The sequence below is a fragment of the Acanthochromis polyacanthus genome, chromosome 23, assembly GCF_021347895.1.
Source record: "Acanthochromis polyacanthus isolate Apoly-LR-REF ecotype Palm Island chromosome 23, KAUST_Apoly_ChrSc, whole genome shotgun sequence".
Taxonomy (NCBI): domain Eukaryota; kingdom Metazoa; phylum Chordata; class Actinopteri; family Pomacentridae; genus Acanthochromis; species Acanthochromis polyacanthus.
Window position 1 is genome coordinate 2,266,026 of NC_067135.1, and position 20,564 is coordinate 2,286,589.

At 41.9% G+C, this 20,564-nt stretch overlaps 1 protein-coding gene across 1 annotated transcript; it reads right to left on the reverse strand.

Annotated features, from left to right (window-relative positions):
* Positions 1 to 442: 442 nt before the first annotated feature.
* On the reverse strand, positions 443 to 18,621 carry LOC110964718 (serine/threonine-protein kinase DCLK2-like). Its single transcript, XM_022213521.2, has 16 exons — positions 18,246 to 18,621; positions 17,313 to 18,100; positions 12,786 to 13,171; positions 10,969 to 11,095; positions 10,022 to 10,147; positions 9,080 to 9,165; positions 8,850 to 8,919; positions 8,570 to 8,675; positions 8,039 to 8,096; positions 7,768 to 7,887; positions 7,487 to 7,633; positions 7,244 to 7,377; positions 6,982 to 7,059; positions 6,792 to 6,888; positions 6,540 to 6,620; positions 443 to 6,454 (listed from the first exon to the last, which is right to left on the reverse strand). Exons 2-16 carry the CDS (start codon positions 17,743 to 17,745, stop codon positions 6,329 to 6,331), a joined length of 2,175 nt encoding a protein of 724 aa, XP_022069213.1. The 5' UTR covers positions 17,746 to 18,100; positions 18,246 to 18,621; the 3' UTR covers positions 443 to 6,328.
* Positions 18,622 to 20,564: the final 1,943 nt, after the last annotated feature.

Consider the following 20,564-nt stretch of genomic DNA (forward strand, 5'->3'; position numbering starts at 1 on the left):
AGCTAACTATTTAGCAGTGTTCGTGAAACATCCCCAGGATTCCTCAAAGCTCTCCCATGATGCCGGGTTCTGCTCGAGGTTTCTTCCCTGTTAAAAGGGTGTTTTTCCTTGCCACTGTCGCCTTTGGGCTTGCTCTGGGGGTCAGGCATATGGGTTCTGTAAAGCGTCTTGAGACGATTTGACTGTAATTGACGCTATATAAATAAAATTGAATTGAATTGAATGATTCTAAGAGACAAGATTAAACAAATAATTCAGGTTTATTTTTTGACACTTTACTGTGTAGGAATTAGCACATTTAATCTGTGGAGGTAAAGCAGAACTAGAATGAAGTAAATTAATTACTAATTGTTATATAACAGAAAAAGACTTTGGTGTCACCTTTTGTCTGCAGTTTTTCAGCTCTTGTTGCAACCATACAAATTCATTCTCAGAGACGTGGTTCGACTGCATTAGTTTTATTTTCACAGTTGAATTCATCTTGTCTGGATACACATCAGGGGTTGTCTCGTCCACCCCGATCCCAGCAAACATACATGTTTCATATCAACACACATCACGTTACAGATCATCGTTAGCATTAAAACATGTCTACAGCGTGTTCTCCAAACACTCCTCCCACCTCAAGCAGAACTAGTTTTCCTCAACGCATCTCCAAGAGAAAGGAACTCAGCAGACATCGTTAATCTTTGCTACATGTAACAGAAACAGCTTTGAGATTCAAAGAAAGAACGTTTACTAGCATTGATGTCTGATCTGACCTCAGAGATCGAGGCTACTGTCAAATCTGAAACCTTAGTTTCCTGTCATACAGGTGTCATAAAGTTTGTGGCAGAACTTTAAGGGTCCTAATTTGAAGTAATTACCTTAATATTTTAAGACAAGCTGGGATCAGGGAACTCTCTCCTAGTTGGTCCCATTTTGTTCTAAACATATGAGCTCTAATTGGAGGTCATTATTTGTCGCATAAGTGTTTGTCATGGTGCCCATTGCTAGCTAAACCCCATCATTTTCTTGACTGCAGTATTTTCAGTCAATGATCGAATGAAGCTTGTCTACTTATTTAAAAAAAAACAGAACTACATTAGGACTCTTTGTGAGCTGAAACTTAATATTAAATGACTCCAATCAGGTCAGGACCAGAAACACGTGGTGATTAATTGGTTTTTCCACAGTAAAGCTCGTTGGCTACCAGAGTCAAGGCTGAGGGTTTCAGTCGAAGCTCTTCAGCTGATGGATTGTCTCTAAAATAAATACTTATAATCTTTGTCATCTTTAGCTGTTTGCTAACTTTAGCTGACTGAATGTAAACCAACCTCAGAGATCCGTTTGAGGAAAACCAGCCCAGTTTGGTTCAATCCTAGTTTGTCTACTGCACATACTAAAAAAATCAGTTCCTGTCTACAATGAGGCATGATGGGAAATGATCAAATACACTCTGCATCGGATAAAAACACATTCACACACAGTGATGGCAGCCGCCCAGGTCCAACTGAAGCCATCACTTACGTCGGCTTCCACTAAACCAGCAGCTCAGTTTACAATGAAAATAAAATACCGATACACTGGATTAGTTATCCGCTGTGCCAAGTAGTACTGAGATTCTCAGTGTTTTTGAATGCACCAAGTTTCTTAATCTGCACAAGAAACAATATTTTGACCAAGCAATATTGGTTATTAATTTCACAAAAGTTGTTTTTATTGCCTAATAGAACAAAGAAATTAATCTTGAAGGATCTGAACAAACAGCAGATAAATTTGGGTTAAAACTTGCTAAGCCGCCATCGTACTTTTAACAGTTAAAACTAACAGATGCTGGTTGGACCTGGAAGGCTGCAGCACTGACGGCATCAACAGAAGGCTCCTCTTGGTTTGGTATAAAGCAAAGAGAAAAGAATTAAGACCACTGGGTTCATAGCAGGCATAGAAGGTCAGAGGCCGAGCCGCTGCTGGAGGGTTTGGCTGCTGCTGAAGGTCCAGGTGAGGGGGTTTAGCTTGTTAGCAACATGCTAAATGTATCTTCATGTGCTAGTAATACTGTCGTAATCATTAGTGGTAATACATACATGGCTGCAGGATGGTTTGTGTTTATGTTTGTGTGTTCTTGGCTGACAAACATCTATCAGTGGTTCTGTTGTTGGGGGAAAAAAAGCCATTATGTGCACTAGCTGGAGGTCATTTAGTGTCACAGAAGACTTGTCATGTTTCACCTTTACTGGCCAAATGTCCACAGTGATTTCTGTTGACATGGAACTGTCCACATCCTCTAGTCGTTACAGTATTAGAGAGCCCCCTGGTGGTGCAGCCAAGTCCTACAGCTCATCCACAATACAGGAGGTCCTCGGTTTACGACGTCCTCGACCTACGACGTTTCATCTTTATGTTGGAACTAGTTACGTGGAACTAGTTTTACGAGTGAAGTGGATGAATACGTTGTCACGTGGCGCTATAACACAGCTTTGTTTCCATTCTCCAGTTGTACTCCACCTTGGATTGTGCTACATTTACTAACTTTTTGCCCTTCATTATGGCTCCCAGCATGAGTCAGACTCTTCTGATGCTTGGAAGAAAAGGAAAGCCGTCTCCATGGAAGTGAAATTAGACAGAATAAAATGCTGAGAACAGGGTCAAACACCGACCAACATCAGCATTATTAGATAAAGTTGTAAAAACTGTGCAACATATTCTGTTATCTTATTGTAAAATGATTCAAATATGCATGACAGTTGTTGGTTTTCATGACTTTTCCAAAGAACTGATCGATATATTGATGCACTTAACGGCTTTGTTTACATTTTTACCGGAGTTCTGACTTACGGCGAAAATTGACTTGCCGGCAGATACTAAATATTAAATAAGTCGGATCGGATTGAGGTCAAAAGAATTTGATAAGGCCATTCCTAGTTATAGTTCTTGAATAAACCTGATTCAGATTTATTTTGTTTTCCTAACTTAAAGTGACAAAATGTATTCAGCTTTTCAACATCTGAGTGGTTCAACATTTTTCCGTTTGTATCTTGTAAAGTCAGTTACTTGATGGACAGAAAATCAGTCGGCAGCCATTTTGATCCGTAGTTTTGTTGGTCAGGTTCAGCCAAACCCTGAACCAGCGGCTGCAGCCGAAGGTCAAGGCCATGGACGGGTGAGTTCGAGGGTCGGTAAAGTCACAACACTGCATCAGTCCAGGTGACGACTCACACTTCTGTTCAAGTTTTACAGAAAGTAACACGCCAAACTCACGCGTTAACCTCATACTTTCCACATTAAATCCATACAGCTGCCCAAACACACCGATTCACACTCAGCTTTCCTTCACTTTCAGCAACGGACAACCAGAACAAGACAGATGATGTGGATGGAGCGTATGATTGGTGGACGTCATAGACGTGTGACCTCATAAAGAAAGAGATCCATCCGGCTCTGAACTTAAGGTAAGAACTCTTTCATTACAGTTGATCAACACCCTGCAGAAACCTTGAATCTCACATTTATTTAATTTAATAAGTAGCTAACTCTTGAAAATACCTTTTAAAATGTCAAAATGTTTTCATATCAATGTGGAAAATCTTGTATTTTTAGTAGACAAGGTTTGTTTTGGGTGCTGACACCACATGTCCACGATGAGATTGTTTCTTTTCATTATTTTTTTCCCAAACTGCTACTGTTTCCTACTTCACAACAGACTCACACAGACAGACACCGACACACAGAGTGATATTTACACTATTTACAGCACATTTTATCCTCCGTACGCTGCTGTAAACCGAGCAGAGGATCCAGACTGGAACTGCTTCAGGAAACAGTTTATGGACGTTTGAGGTTTGAAGTCTATTAGTTTGAGAAACAGTGACGAAGCCGACAGAGGGTCGAGACAAGTCGATGACTACGGCTCAATGTTTGGAGTTTTAGTCTTAATGTAGAATGTTCTTCTGAAAAAATAAAGGTGAGAATCTGTTTTGACAAATCTGTGCCAACAAATCTGAAGTGCTCTAATTGAATGTGTTAAAGAATTGAAGTTCCATGAATTTGTATTGAAAATGACCAAACTGAGAGAAGAACAACCAATTACATGTTCAGCAAAATTCACCTTTAAAACTCCGAAACAATGAGCCTTTTGTCTCCAGACGGTGAATAAGAAGTTCTGAGATACAGGGTTTGAAGAGGAACTAATCAGCAGCGTAAACAGGCACAGAACTGGATCTTCTCCTCAGTCGCTGTTGGGTAGAACAAAGAGGAACGTCCTTCGGGCCAGCAGAAGGTGAACTGGAGGTGAAAGGCAGAAGAAGTGGGACGTTTCCCAGAACTAATGGAAGACATCCTGGAGGCCTCGGCAGAGAGGCCTGTCCCTGAACCAGAGGGACGTCTGGAGGTGGGTCTCCTGGTTTGTTCTGTTAAAGTGTTTTCAGAGGTAAAAGGCCGTTTTCAGGAAGCAACGGCCCAGGTCTGTGATTCTGGACGAGTCCAGCAGCACCTTCATCCCAGAGTCCTTCAAGTAACCGGGACGTGATGTCATCAGCGTCTCGCCAAATCAAAATGGAGCTCAGCAGCAGCAGAAACAGGCTCTATGAACGTTTTCAATAGATTTAGATGGTCCAGAACGGTTTTCAGGAGATCTGATCTGTTTCCAGTAGATAGAACAATCTGCATCCAGAGATAGGAGGAAACGTTCCCTTTAAAGTCCAAAGAGAAGGAACCTAAATAGCCCAAGTGTAAAAGAAAGGGAATGTGTTCTAGACCAGAGTTCAGGGAACTTGTTTGGTTTGGGAGATAATCTAGATCAGAGGAGCAGGACTGGTTTGGTCTGCAGGAGATAAAATGGTATGTTTTCTAGACAGAACTCTGAAGAACTTATTTGGTTTCCAGGATTTAACAGGTTCTATTCTGGGCCAGACTGTGGGGAACTTGTTTAGATTCCAGTTGATGAAAGGGAACGTATTCTAGATCAGATGTGTTTGGTTTCCAGAAGATAAAAGGATCTGCATTCTGGACCAGGTTTAAGGGAACTTTATCCTCCAGCTGATAAAGGACGGTGTGTTCTGGACCAAACTTCATGGAACCTGTTTGTTTTCCAGTCGGGTGAATGTGGTTGTATTCTAGACACGATTTAAGGGAACCTGGTTTGGTTCTTTTAATAGATGAAAGTTACAGTGTTCTAGACCAATCCCAAGGGAACTTATTTGATTTCTACTGATTGAAGTGTGACTGGTTCTAGACAAGGTTTTAGGAAATTTGTTTGATTGCGAATAAATAAAAGTCGAGATGTTCTAGATCAGATTTGAAGGAACTTGTTGGGTTTCTAGTGGTTAAAGTGTGACTGGTTCTAGTTTGTTTCTTGTAGTAGAAACACACGTTCTGGACCAGGGGTACAAAAACTTGTGTCGCAGAAAAGAGAACATTTTCTAGACTACTTTTTCAAGAACATTTCTGTTCAGGGTGGATTCTAGATCTCTGGAGATAGAACTAGTCCAATATGTCGAAGATAAAATGTCCTGAGGGTCTGTGTTTGGTTTCGTGTCGATGCGTTCAGGGGTTTGGTATTGGTTAGATTGAACTGGACGTGTTTTAGATCAAATAGGAGGAAACTGGTTTGGTCTCCAGAAGAAGGAACGAGACTCTTTGATACGTGTTTGGTTTGGTTTCCAGTTAAAGAAACTGACACGTTTTCTGGATCAGATGATCAAACAGAGATGTTCTCTCAGTTTCAGGAAGGTGAAATGGAACAAGAACAAAGGAAGTGACTTGTTTGGTTTCCAGTAGATACAGAAGCACATTCAAGATCAGAATGGAGGGAACTGGTTTGGTCTGCAGTCAATGAAACAGGTTCTGTCCAAGACTGGTTTGGCTTGTTGGCTTCCAGGACATAAATTAATCTGGTTTCCTAAAGGCCGTGTTCTGGACAGGAGTCGTTAGAACAGGTTCTAGACTGAATTAAAGGGAACTCCTCTGGTTTTCAGTCCAGGTCAGACATGGTTGGAACTTTCTAGGTTACAAGGAGACCAAATGAGAAGAGGTTAGGTTCTGTTTCTAGCCGATAGAAGGGAGTGAAGGAACTTGTTTGGTTTCCGGTAAAAAGCGCAGAACATTCAACATCAGACTGGAGGCAACTTGTTTGGTTTGCAGTAGAAGGAACCAGGTTCTTCCTAGACTGGATCATGTTGGACTTGTTGGCTTCCAGAAGACAAAACTAATCTGGTTCATACAACTGAATCTAGACCAGATTAGAAGGAACTGGTCTGGTTTCCAGTCCAGACCAGATGGCGTAAACTTTCCGTGTTCCTAGTTGACCAGATGAAGATTGTTAGGTTTCCAGCTGATGGACGGGGATGTTTTAGACCAGAGGTGAAGGAACCTGTTTGGTTTCCAGTATGGGGGATTCCTGCTCTGGTTCCAGTGTGTCTCCACTGGGCTGGTCTTCAGTGCTGCTCACAGTGTTTGAGTCCACAGGGGCCTCATCCTGAACAAACACAACAATAAGCTTTAGCATAAAAGTTAGCAAATGTGTACAAACATCTTTCCAGAGTCTTTCTGTTGGTTCTTACCGTCACCCAGGGGTGAGACAAAACCTCCTCGGCAGTGAATCGAGCGTCAACGTTCACCTGCAGCATCTGACTAATCAGCATCTGCAGAACAGGTCATGTGACTGTTAGCAACATGTAAAATAACCAACTTTGTTCTCTCTCTACTTTATGATAGTTTTGTTCCATACAGGTGCAGGACTTTAGATTGCAGTGAAAATGAGCCACAGTGAGTAGAAATGAGGCAGGACTTGAGGTTAAATGAGTTCTCCGTACCTTTGCTGGGAGGCTGATTGTGTCCCAGTCTGGAGATGGAAACTCCAGCTTCCCTCTGAGGATCTGATCGAACAGCTCCTCCTGGACGTTATTCTCACTGAGGATCACAAACAGGTTTTAATTCACTGAATTTAAGATTGAAAAGACATTGAAAAAACACGCCGAAGGACTCATTGATTACTGGACCGACCTTCTAAACGGAGGAAACCCACACAGCAGGATGTATGTGATCACTCCAGCCGCCCAGATGTCCACCTTCAGACCATAACTACACAAAAATAACACAATAGCTGAATATGAGAGGCCAGGAACCAGGAATCCCAAAAAAAAACAAAAATCTTTAAAATCTACCACTATATGAACTGAAAGAAATAAGAATGTCCCTATGATTGGTCGGTCAGACTCTAACTCTTCATCTGATTGGTCGGTCAGACTTTAACTCCTCCTCTCACCCGGTCTCAGCGATGATCTCCGGGGCGACATAGGTTGGTGTTCCACATACGGTGTACAGAGGACCTTCAACCACCGTCGCCAAACCAAAGTCCCCCAACTTCAGAGACTTAGTGCCGTCTGGATACTCACACACCTGGAGGACAACACAACACCAACACAACACCATAAATAACAACACAACACTTTAAACCTCTAAACGATGTGTCGGTGATGTGTTACTATGTTGTGTGTCTGTTGTGTACCAGCAGGTTCTCTGGTTTGATGTCTCGGTGCACGATGTTCATCCTGTGCAAGTATTTGACGGCTCCGGCCAGGTTGAACACCATGGCGCTGGCGTCTCTCTCGCTGTACTTGGTGGAGGAAGTGATGGCGTCGAACAGGTCGCCGCCCTGCAGGAGGAACGAGGTATCAACACAATCAGAATTATTACTGCTTGATATGAGATGTCGAAGTAAACAAAAGTGCCAGTTGTTTGACAAGAAACCAGGAAGAAGATGATGTTGATGAGGAGAGGAACCAGCACCTTGACCAGCTCCATGACCAGGAAGAGCTGACTGGGCGTCTCGTCCACCTCGATCAGCTGGATGATGCTCGGATGTCGGACTCTCCTGAGGACGGCCACCTCGTTCTCTATCAGGTGTTCCTGTAACAGATACAACATCAAAACATCTTCAATCCACTCATCTACATTAAAGGTTACCTCCTCTGTAGTTTTAAGTGGAGGAACCAACATAAAACACTTCATCAATGTTTCTAGAACTCATGTGTGTCAACGGTGAACAGGTGAGCGTTACCTTCCCACAGCAACGAGCTTTATCAATGATCTTCAGAGCAAACTCCTGACCAGTCGACCTGTAGATCAGAACAAAGACATCCACCAATCATCATTAAAGACCCAAATACATCCACCAATCATCATTAAAGACCCAAATACATCCACCAATCATCATTAAAGACCCAAATACATCCACCAATCATCATTAAAGACCCAAATACATCCACCAATCACCAATAAGAACCCAGATACATCCACCAATCATCATTAAAGACCCAAATACATCCACCAATCATCATTAAAGACCCAAATACATCCACCAATCACCAATAAGAACCCAGATACATCCACCAATCATCATTAAAGACCCAAATACATCCACCAATCATCATTAAAGACCCAAATACATCCACCAATCACCAATAAGAACCCAGATACATCCACCAATCATCATTAAAGACCCAAATACATCCATGCATGTGTTTAGTTTGTTGTGTATTCAAACAGATCAGTTCTGGTGGTTAGAAGATAAGTTTTAAAGTATTTTTACCTCTCCACACACTCCTTCACCACAGCGAAATTTCCGTCTCCGATCACTTTTCCGACCTTGTATTTGTCGTTGATGATGGAGGAAGAAACTGATCGGTTTCCATTCACTGTGAGCAGAAGATCAGACGTTAGATCGATTTATTTACATTCCAACAAATAGCTCTGAGAGTTTCAGGTTTCACCTTAATTCACTCTGACATTCATTCTAAAGTTCTCAGAGCTGCAGTCAAACACGCTGAGTTAAATTAAATATGAAATATTCTGTTTCCAAACACTCCAACCTTCTACAGCGTCGTCTGGCTGCTCAGCTTCTCCGTTAACATCAGTGGAAGAAGTTCGACGAGGAGAAATCTGTAGATATAATCACATTTAATGAGAGTTAGACTGAAGAGAGACAGATTTAAGCATGCACTGTAAAAAATACATGTTTCTAACCATTTTTAACAGGTTTTAGCTTTGCTTTTTATTTATAAAATGACAGTTCTGTAATAATATTCTGTGATATTCTGACCTTGAGGCTTCTTCGTGACCCGGGGCTGCTGGGAGTCGGACTGGATCTGGACGACTTCCCCCCCTGGGATCCTGACGCCTCATTGGCTGCACAGGAGAGAGGAGCGTTCTGATTGGTCAAACACTTCCTGCAACCAGAACCTAATCGAAACATTTTCACTGATTTTCACCCTCAGTAGAATTTACACTGTCTGAGAACGTCTCTATCTTTTGAGTTCGTCCTAGAACTTTCCTGAGAGTTCTCATTTTTTCTGACTGTTCTTCAGTAATAATTAACAAAAGCTCAGATTGGAGGTCATTAACCTCAGAAGTCTGTGTCATGGTGCCCGTTGCTGCTAAACTCCCACAATTTAATATCACCATTTTAGACAATTTCAAGTAATGTTTTACTTTTTTTGTTATTTTAGACAAATATTGAGTCATTTTGGGGACTTTTTAAGTAATTCAGAGTATTTTGTGTCATTTCGAACATTATTTGAGTTAATTTGGGTAAATTTTAAGCACCATTTGCTACCTTTGACCATTTTAAATAAAGTTTAAGTCACTTTGAAGAATCTTTAAATAATGCTGGATATTTTTTGGTCATTGTCTACCAATTTTAAGTATTTCTGAAAGCTAACTGCCAGCTAATGGCTAATTTAGCTGTGGGTCAAAAATGACACAGATCCAGTGGAAAATCTCCTGACCTACACAGCACATCAAAGGGTGTCAGTTTGCCAAAATGTGAACAAATGAGGCTCAACTTGTGTCCAGAGTGGAAGTTATGTGACTCCAGCGTTCATCTGCAGTAAATTCAGTTTATTTATACCTGGATCCATCAGATCTGAGCACAGCTGGAGGTCAATATGAACACACCACTTTACGGTTTTTCTGCTGGTTGTGAATGTCTATTTAACGGGAGCTGATCTGAACCTGGACGTGTCCACCAGGCTGAACGTCTCACCTGGACCCGGTGACTTGGTCCTGGTCGGGCCTCTGGGAGGAGTTCTGGAGGAGGACAGTCCGGAGCCGCTCGGAGTTTTTGGAGTTTTCTGAGGAGCCGCCGATCGGGTCGACTTCGCTCTGCACTCTGCACAGAAACAGCAGGTTTATTTCACTTTTATTCTCACCGGGAAGTAGAATCAGAGTCAGATTATAAAGAAGAAACAGCACAGAGGTGTAAAACACATAAAAATAATAGAATAAAACTCATCTTTGGGTCATTTAGGATTAAATCTGATTAATCTGAAGGCCAAATTTCACTTTTTATGGACTTTTTCATCATTTTTGAGCCTCATAACTTGATGAGTGGTTGTTTTTTGAGTTCAATCTCCTCCTGCGTGTTATTTCTCCTCTGATCGTCTCATTGGTTCCACCTGAGTCTGGTTTTCTGGATCATCAGTCGCTTGTTGTTCTCGTCTCTGCTGGACTCGTAAGTTTTATGAGAGTTTGATTTATCGTTTCATTAACCTGAGAATTTGTCTGAGTTAGAAACGCTCACTGGTTCCCTGGATGTGTTTCTGTTTTCTGGTGGTTGATCAGAGCAAGTTCTAGATAATAAAAGAATCATTTTTACACAGAAGATACCAGGATCATCTGATAGACACGATTCATTCTGTGGAAGTAGGTTTGCTTACTAAAATGAACTGGGAAAAAAAACAGGTTTAGTGTTTAGATTGTGACACCTGGATGGATTTAAACTGATCTGGTGTCAGTTTTTACCAGAACTCAGATGTTTCTCCTCCTAAACGTCATGGTTCTATCTGCTGGACTGATGAAGTTCTGAGGATCAAAAATAAGCTTCATCGCTTCATCTGGATCCACCTCTATGGACTTTAATGGTCTGAAACTCAAAGTTTTAAATCTAAACACACATTTAAAGCTTTATTGTGTGTGTTGTGTTTGTGTTACCGTTGACGAAGGCCTGAGTTTTGCTGCTGTGCGTCAGAACAAAGTCGTCCTGAGCGTATCTGAACTTCTCTGGACCACAGGCCATGAAGACGTCATCGTCCCCGAAGAAGTCCTGGAGACAGGTCAGCTACACACACACACACACACACACACAGTAAACACACACACACACACGCAGTAAACACACCCATGATGAGTTCAAGGACCGTAAGAAATTTGGAGATCTGAACTGTGAGGACGTTTTTAGAGTGAAACTTGACATTTTTTAAAGTTTTGACACCAGAACAAATGGTAATCGTACTCAGGAGTAATCAGATTACTGTGAGGGGATACACTGGAGGTAAAGGAACGGAGAGAAACAGGAATTTTAATGTTGTACGGTTGTCATGGCGACCAAATCGCCGTCCGACGGATCCGGAACTGGACTGAAGTGTGCGTTTGTGTGTGTGTAGTAAGGGGAGGGGGGTTGTTATTGGATAGCTGGTTGCCACGGTAACCACGCTGCAGTGTCACAGAGTTAGATGGAGGTTTCTGTCCTGCTGCACAAACTGAAAGGACCAAACAACAGCACACACTGTAACACACACACACTGCCCCACACACACACACACACACACACACACACACACACACACACACACACACACACACACTGTCCTTGTTGTGTTCAGTGGGATCCAGACTGACTCAGAGGGAAACCTTCATTAAAACCTGGTTTAAATCCAGTATTTAGTCAACATGTGGATTTATAAACTCTCTGACAAACACCGTTAAATATTAATTCATTATGAATTAATTAATGAGGCTCGGCAGGTCGCTGACGATTCTCACAGACTTCAGGGTTTAGATCAGGGGGGTAAAACTCATTTCAGTTCACATTTCAGGAATTATCTTTTTTACCAGACATCATGAACAACAACCTGAAATTTAAGAAGAAAAATGAGTTCAGTTTCGTCAACATTCAGCCTCAGTTTATCGTTTCCACGTTACAACTTCCACATCACAGAGTGTCTACAAAGAAACACAACAAAATATTACAAAAATGAGACAAAATGATTTTTTGTCATTTTGGACACATTTTGAGTAACTTTGGACAAATCTGGACAAAAGTGTAGTCCCTTTAGAGAAGTTTTAGTCTTTTTAGTGCATTCTGGGCTCATATCAGCGTGTGATCAGTGGTGGGTCAGAACAAGTTAAAGTAAAAAGACGTTCATGTGGACAGATTTTCTATTAGTATTATTTCTAAACAGGAAGTTGATGTGGAGCCAGAATCTAGAAGCTAAAACTGTTTGTGTTCTCTGAAGCTGCTGCAGGAACATCAGAACAAACGGAGGCAGTGTGTGTGTGTGTGTGTGTGAGTGAACTAGGTGTGTGTATTAATCTGTTCTCTGCTGCATCGGCTTTACTTCTGCACCGTCATCCACACACTTCAAACAGGGTGTGTGTGTGTGTTATAAATAGCTGAACATGTGATAAATTTAAATCCTTAAACCCAGTTGGAGCTGATAAAGACTTCCAGGACGTTTTCAGTGAATTATCAGCAGCTCTCACTTCAAACACGTTAAACTCTCAAACTAGAAGACGTGAGTTCTGGAACGTAGCTCCCATGATAGACGAGGGACCACTGTATTCTGAAATTGAGGGGGGGGGAACTAATTTAATGTAAAAAATCAGATGTCCTGTCTGAAGCTGTGAAGTTTGAATAATCTTCTTATCTGCCTGAATAAACACTAAACAGCCTCAAGAACTTTCCGTGTTGCTGAACCAGAACTCTGTGTTTTTACAGCATCACAGTCCAGTTTCAGGTAAGAACTCACCTGCTTTCCGTCCAAAGTATAGAGCCTCTTCACGGCTCCAGAGTCCAGCTTTATGGCCTCGGTGATGTCTGCCAGAACCTGCTCGAAGGAGTGAGCCGTCTTCTTGTTCAGGAGGATCCGGACGGCCTTCCGAGGCTTCACCCCGCTGCGGATCACCGTCACCAGCTTGGGTTTGATGAAGTCTTTGCTCTCCCGACCCTCCCGGCTCTCCGGTCGCTCTTTAGAGGCGGAGCTGCTGGTCGACACGCCCGCCGACGCCGTGGAGGTCCGGGTGGATCCGGCAGCACCGGTACCGCTGGCGGCGCCGGGCTTCCAGCTGGGAATGCTGATCTTGGTGTAGTCGACCTTCCGGTAGGGTTCATTGGAGGCGCAGACGTAGCACTCACCTGAAGGTTCACCAGAGGACAAACGTCAGGATTTAGAACTAAACCCAACAAAAGAAGGCATTAAAGATGTTAATTTAGTTTCCAAACAAACCGTTTCACTCATATTTATCAGTTAGAAAGACATGAGACCATTTATGAGCCAGAAGCTGTAAACCAAAAACTGTGCAGAACCAACAAGAAGAGACGCAAAATCACCACTAAAAGATGGAAAACTCACACAGAAAGATGCAAAGGTAGCACAGTGACACTTAAAATTACCATAAAATGATGCAAAACCACCATAAAGACGTGGAGTCACAACACAAAGATGCAACATCACCATAAAAAATATGCTAAATCACCACAAAGACACAAAATCACCAAAACTGGTGCAGAATCAACAAGAAAAGATGCAAAATCAGCATAAAAAGATGCAAAATTGGCATAAAAAAAACTTCAAAACTACCATTTAAAAAATACAAAACCACCAAAGAAAGTTCAGAATCAGGACAAAAGGTGCAAAGATACCACAAAAAACACAAAAAGACACAAAATTACCATTTATGAGTGAGAAACTGTAAAACACAGAGCCGTCCCTGAACTCATCATCAACCACACCTGATCCTTAAATCATTATTTTCCATCCAGATCCTTTCATTCCATTTAAAATTCTCTCGGATTAGAAGCTCATTGTTCAGTCAAAGTGTCTCCAGCAGGTTCCAGCCAATCACAGCAGCCTTACCTTATATGGTTAAAAATGGCTGACTTCCACCTTCCCTCACGATCTGTCCTCCAAACACACCTTTCTGTTTGTTCACACCGATGCTGCCAGAAACTCTTTCCTCTGTTCCATCCTCTTCCTCTGCAGCTTCACCTCCTCTGAACACTTTTACTTTCACTTTCACCTTCAAACCAGCCGGACGCATCGCTCTGGGTTTTATTCAGACACATCCATGAGAATAATAATGACATGAAAACATCTACGGTAAAATCACCTCAAAAAAACACAAAATCACCATGGAAAGATGTAAAAATCAGCACAAAGAGATGTTTAACCACCAAAATAAGGTGCAGAATCAGCACAAAAAGATGCCAAACCACCCGTTAATGCTGCTCTATTTCAGAAATCATGTGAACACGTGCAGCTGCTCCCAGTCTGTTCTCTTCAAAGATACTAAAAAAAGACGCTAAACCAGCCGGACACACTACTGTGGGTTTTTATCTCGATACAACCACAGCTAAATATGAAACGCCCTCTGTAAGACTGCCACAAAAACAACCAGCTAATATTGTTTTATTTTCAGACTTCATATGATGTCACAGAAGTGTCTGTTATCACTTCAGTAAATAGGACAAAATGTGCAAAGATACCGCAAAGAAACCCACTAAATGACCATAAAAGAAATAAAATCCCCACAAAAACATGCAATAACCACTTTTTTTTTAAAATTACTATAAAAAAGATACAAAATTACCAAAAATGTTGCAGAATCAACACAAATAGCACAGAAAGAAGCAAAACTCACACAGAGATGCAACATTAGCACAAAAAACCTCAAAATCACCATTTAAAGATGCAGTGTCACCACAAAACCGCCAAAAATGGAGCTGACTCATCAGCACAAAAATATGTAAAATCAGCATAAAAAGCATCAAAATTACCATTAAAAAAATGCAAAACCACAAAAGAAAGTTCAGAATCACCACAAAAGGTGTAAAATCACCACCTAGTATTGCTCTTTTTCAGAAACCATGCGAATATGTGCTGCTGATCTGCTCTCACTGCAGTAAATATTACAAAAGGTGCAAAGATACCACAAAAATACACTAAATGACCAGAAAAAGACACAAAATCTCCACAAAACACTTAAAATTACCATTAAAAGAGACATCACTACAGAGACAAAAGACACCAAAATTGGTGCAAAATCTGCACAAAAAGATGCAATATTAGCACAAAAACACTTGAAATTAATATTGAAAAAATGCAAAACCACCATAAAGATGTGAAATTATAACGCATCACCATTAAAAGATGCAAAATCACCACAAAAAGATGCAAAATTATCATTAAAAGATGCAAAATTAGCACAAAAATACTCAAAATTATCAGTAAAAGAGGCAAAACCACAAAAGAAAGTTCAGAATCAGCACAAAAAGATGAAAAACTCCCACAAAGAGATGGAAAATTAGCATGAAAACACTGAAATTACCATTAAAAGATGCCACCCCCCCCCCCCCCCCCCCCCCCCCCCCGCTGATTGTTGTACTTTCATAGCTCCTCTGTTTATGTGCTGCTGCTGTCAGTCTGCTCTCATCTCTTCAGTAATAAATAACCCTTTTTAGAGGTTTAATCTGCTGCAGCTGGTTCTGATAATCTGCAGGTGGAGTCGCTCTGTGGAACATTTCGTTCATCCTCTGATCAGATTCTGCTGCGATCAATCGATCAGGTGGAGCTGATTGATGAGTTTCCTCCTCAGACTCTAATCTGTCGGCAGCGTCGGTCGACAGTAAGTGGCTCGGAGTGGAGCATCTGTCCGTTAGAACATCTCTGACAGCTTCCTGCTCATTAACGGACCTTAGAGCAGATCAATACTGATGATGAGTGGTTCTAACAGGACAGGATCAGCTGACGTCACTCAAACCAACCAGAATAATCTGAATATTCCTGTCATTTATCAGAATCACAGAGCTAAACCTTTTTTACTAGAGTCTGTAGCTGCTGAATGGTTTGGTTGATCATCAATCAGTGACTCTGTATTGATTATTTACCAGTTATTGTGCTGCTGATGGACACAGGAATGAATAATGCAGGATGATTGTAAAACCAAGGACAGGCTGATGGATGGACAGATGGACAAAGACACATTATTCATTTATTCCTGCGTCCATTTGTAGAGATGTTCTAAAGAGGAACAGATGACGGAAATAGATCTCCACTGAATGATTTAATGAAGAAAAATGGTCCAGAAGATGGTGGGCTGGTCTTTATAAAGATCTAAGACTGTGTAGCTTCACTTAACGTCACGTTATGCTAATCTGTGTCCCCTTAAGTAATCAGATTACTTCTACCAGTGACGTCTCTGATGTTTGGAAGGTTCTTCTTCCAGCTTCTTCAGACTGGGAGTCGTCTTTTCAGCCAGTATTTTATTTAAACAGACACATTCATGGTTCCATCTCTAAATGTCATCAACACCTTTTCCACTCATGATACTTCCACCTCCATGCTTCACTTTCAGGACCATGTATCCACTGTGGTCGTCCTGATCAGGTTCAAACATCTGGACTCCATCTGAGCCAGAGGTTTACTTTAGTTTCACTGGTCACTTGAGTCATTTCTGATCTTCCCTGAAAATTTCATCCAAATCTGTTAATCCGTTTTTGAGTAATGTTGCTTACAGACGGACGGACAGATAAATGTACGCCGATCGTCACATAGGTAATAAATATGACATATTACAGATATAATGAATGTATGCTCATCTATTTTGCTTTAGAACACACATGCAGCAACATTTAACCGGAGTGGTTCCTGTGAGGAAGAAACATTTCTTGAAAATTCATTGAAGAATTTTTAAAATAAATTCAAAAATAAAATGCAGTAAGTCTCAAAATTGACTCAAAATGTCCAAAATCTTTCCAAATCTGTCCAAAATTTCTCAAAATTTGTATAAAATTATATAAAAATTTTGCAAAATAACTTGAAACATGTCCAAAATGACTCAAAATTTGCCCAAATTGATTTGAAATACGTCCTGAAAGACTTAAAACTATCAAAATGACTCAAAAATGTCCACAACTGTCAAAGCAGTTCATGGAGTTTAAGCCGCCTAGCTTAGCTTAGCTTAGCTTAGCATGAGGACTGGATTCAGATTGTCATACATAGTCAGATCTACTTCCTCACAGCTGTTTTCTGAACTGGAGAATGGTCTGACTGCACCTCATTCAGCTAAGGGGATGATGCAACCGTTATGGGCGGAGCTAAGCCCAGGATGTAGTGATGATGCTTCTGAAACTTGGAGAACTGTCATTAAAACGGATAATTCACCAAAAGTACCGGCACCAAGTACAGGACACAGCTGTGGTACTAGTTGTGTGACTAAATGCAGCTAGCGTAGCAGTTAGCATAGCAGCTAGCATAGCAGCGAGCTGTGGGTCTTACCTTCCACCAGCTCGTCCATGCTGCTGATCTTCCTGCTGCCGTCGATGGTGTAGATGGTTCGGACACCTTGAGGCAGGTGCAGGTTGTCAGCCAGGGATCGGGTCAGCTCCATCAGCAGGGCGTCGTAGGAACGGAACCGGTCGCTGGACACGGCGTACACCAGGCCTTTAAAGTACCGGTCCCCATTGCGGTAGAAGCGGACCTTCTTGGCCCGTTTCTCCGAGGTGAGGGCCTGCAGGGTTCTGGTCCGGTAGTAGCTGCAGTTGGCGCTGTGGGCCGGACTGGGAACCAGGCTGCTGCCCCTGGAGCTGGGACCAGAACCTCCGCCCATGCTGCCGGTGGAGTCATCCCTCTTGGTCCGGGTGGAGCGGCCTCGCCGGACCTTGTCGCGTTCGTCGAAATGCTCCAACTCAAGGGTCTTACTCAGAGACATGATGGTTGTTGGTGTTCAGACTTTTACAGAAGATCCATCCCAGTACAGAGGTCCAGATGGGTTCTGGTTCGTTCAATCCTTAAAATGAAGACTTCCTCTTGGACCCAATGGAAGGTTGTTGGACCAGAACCAGAATATTTTACACTCTGGTTAAAGGTCAGTAGACTTCCATAGTAATCCCCACCGGAACCAGGACAGTTGGAGCCCAGATCAGACCAGCTTCTTGTAAATGCACAAGCAGAACCTCAGTGATGGAGAGCTGAAGATCCTGAGATCCAGTTCTGGTCCAGGTCTCAGCTGAGCCTCCTGGATTCAGGTCGTGTCCCTGCAGTAACCTTCAGCTCCCTGACTGGACCTGAAACAGGATCAGAATCATTAATCCTCTGGTTCCGTCCTCAGCATCCCTCCATCACATGCTGCAGGATTTCTGTGGATCAGCAGCAGCTTTACATGTGATTAAAAAACAGAACCGGATGGGAAACCAGCACCGCACATCTCACCGTTACCGGTGTTCTGCTGCAGAGATCAGCTGGTCGGTTCCAACCCGCCACTAATCGTCCATCCCTCCGCCCAGACAGACTCCGCCGCTCAGGGAGGCTCCTACCGGGAATGCCGCTGAACCGGTCTGTCGCTGCGGAGCCTCTTCTCCGGTATGTGTCCGTGGATCCGGAGGCTCCAGGCGGGCCGAGCCGAGCCGAACCGAGCCGTGCCTGGCCGCTCCGTTAACCGGGATAGAGAGAGGCGGCGGCGGCAGCTACACCGGCGGAGGACCGGGATGCACCGAGAGAAGCAGCATGGCCGCTGCTGCAGAGACACCGGAGGAACGTCTCCTCCCGCCGCCGTGCGTGCTGCGTCCCTCCGCCTCCTCTCTGCTTTGTCTGAACCGGCTCAGCTGCAGATCTATTGTCTGTCAGTCAGTGACGGGCTGATCACCAGCTGCAGTTAGATTCAGTTAAATAAGTCATTACAGCACTAATATTAAATAATAATTAGTCACAAATAAAAAGCAATCAGGCTTTAAGGTTATTTAGTAGATTAAGGAACTGAAACCTGTCCTCTGGGATCAACAGAGACTTTTAGTTTGAAAATATGAAACAGACCAATTAATTAAATGAAAACACACATTTTTTGATTAAACGATGATTAAATAGTTCAGCCTGATAAGATAGGTCTTCTATAAATATGACAATCTGCTGTCAAAAGTACACAAACAGTTATGTATAGTTTGGTATAATATTTGGTTAAATTTGCCCATTTCCTCCTCAGTTGGGTTCTTTTGGGTTCCATCCTCAAGCTTCTGGTTCATCTTTGACTCCTCTGGACAGAAATGATGCATTTCAACTCAACTTGTCTTGTTTCTTGATGGGTTTAAGTCAGGACTAGGTAGACTAGACCAGTCTAAAACCTACATTTATGTGCAGATTCAACCATTTCTTTACCACTTTTGGTGTTTTTTTTGGGCCTTGAAACATCCAACTGTGTCCAAGATTAACATTTTTCTTCTACTTCGGTGTAATGTTTGCTTAAATTTGTCAGTTTCCACCTCAGTTGGGTTCTTTTTGGGTTCTGTCCTCAAGCTTCTGGTTTACTTACCTCACACATACACTTGGATATATTGCTTATATTCCTCTGAATTTTCCTTATTTTTCCTTATTTATTTCTTGACTTCCAACCGGGACCTGAGTACTAACTCCATGCCTCGTTCCTCTGGACAGAACAGATGCAGGTTCTTGATGGGTTTTCATCAGGACTTTGGGTAGACCAGTCTAAAACCTTCATTTTATCCTGATTGAACCATTTCTTTACCACTATTGGTGTTGGTTTTGGGTGCTTGCTTTATTGAAACATCCAGTCGTCTCCAGGATCAGCCTTTTTTTTCTTGATGATTTTAGTTTTTTCTTCATTATTCCATTTACTTGATGTAAATCTCCAGTTCCACAGAGCAGGAAGGCCCAGCTGCGACTGTAGAAGCTGAATATTAATAATAATTAAACATGAATACATCTTACAAAAGCTTACAAAGTGCAGTGATTCGGAAGTGCTGAATAAATGATAATAAATGTGTAAGATAGTAGAAGTAATAAATAATTCTGCTGCATGTGAGACGATGAATATTTGATGAGTCGGTGCTGAATGTGGCTGCAGAGATCAACCTTATCTGCATTTTAATATCAGATTTACTTTTAAAATGACAGAAAACAGAGATTTTTATCTCTTTGGGGTCATTTTACTTCATTTTCGTTGCGTCTCAGTGGTTGTTTTGTGTCAGAAACTTGTGCTTTTTGCTTCTCTTTGAGCTCATTTTTTCTACCATTGTGATTATTTTGTGTCTGTTGCTTCACTATGTTACATTAGCAGAGATTTATGATCAAACATCAGCTACAGCAATGAAATCTAATAAAACTACCAGTAAAATATATTTTAAAATGGCTGCAGGGGGATTTTAACTCACAAACAAGCTCCTGATAGAACCACAACAAGGAATTAAATCTGGATTTTCTTTGTATAATATTAAGGAACATTTGATTTTATGTCATTTCTTTGTTTTCTGCATGCAGGAGTTTTATTCTCATGTTGTTTTATGTGGAGATTTGGATCATTTAAAGGTGAAACTGATCATAAAACACATTTAAAATCAACAGGAGCTGAACTGAAGTGCTGTGCAGTTAAAATGCGAGGTGATAAAATGTTAATGGAGGTAATAAAAGGCGATGAGTGAAGTGAAAATCTCGTTAAACAGAATCTGCTGTCACTCCTGGTCTGTTCTCTGATGTGTCTCTTTGTGTCGGAGGATGAAGACGGAGACGACAGCTGGACAC

What these genes read in the sequence shown, in the direction of transcription:
- LOC110964718 (XM_022213521.2), bottom strand. Translation starts at nt 17,745, where the DNA reads ATGTCTCTGAGTAAGACCCTTGAGTTGGAGCATTTCGACGAACGCGAC. An exon ending in TCAAACCAGAGAACCTGCTG is followed by an intron (nt 7,378 to 7,486) that starts GTACACAACAGA and finishes GTTGTCCTCCAG; the next exon opens with GTGTGTGAGTATCCAGACGG. An exon ending in TGTCTCACCCCTGGGTGACG is followed by an intron (nt 6,455 to 6,539) that starts GTAAGAACCAAC and finishes GTGTTTGTTCAG; the next exon opens with GATGAGGCCCCTGTGGACTC.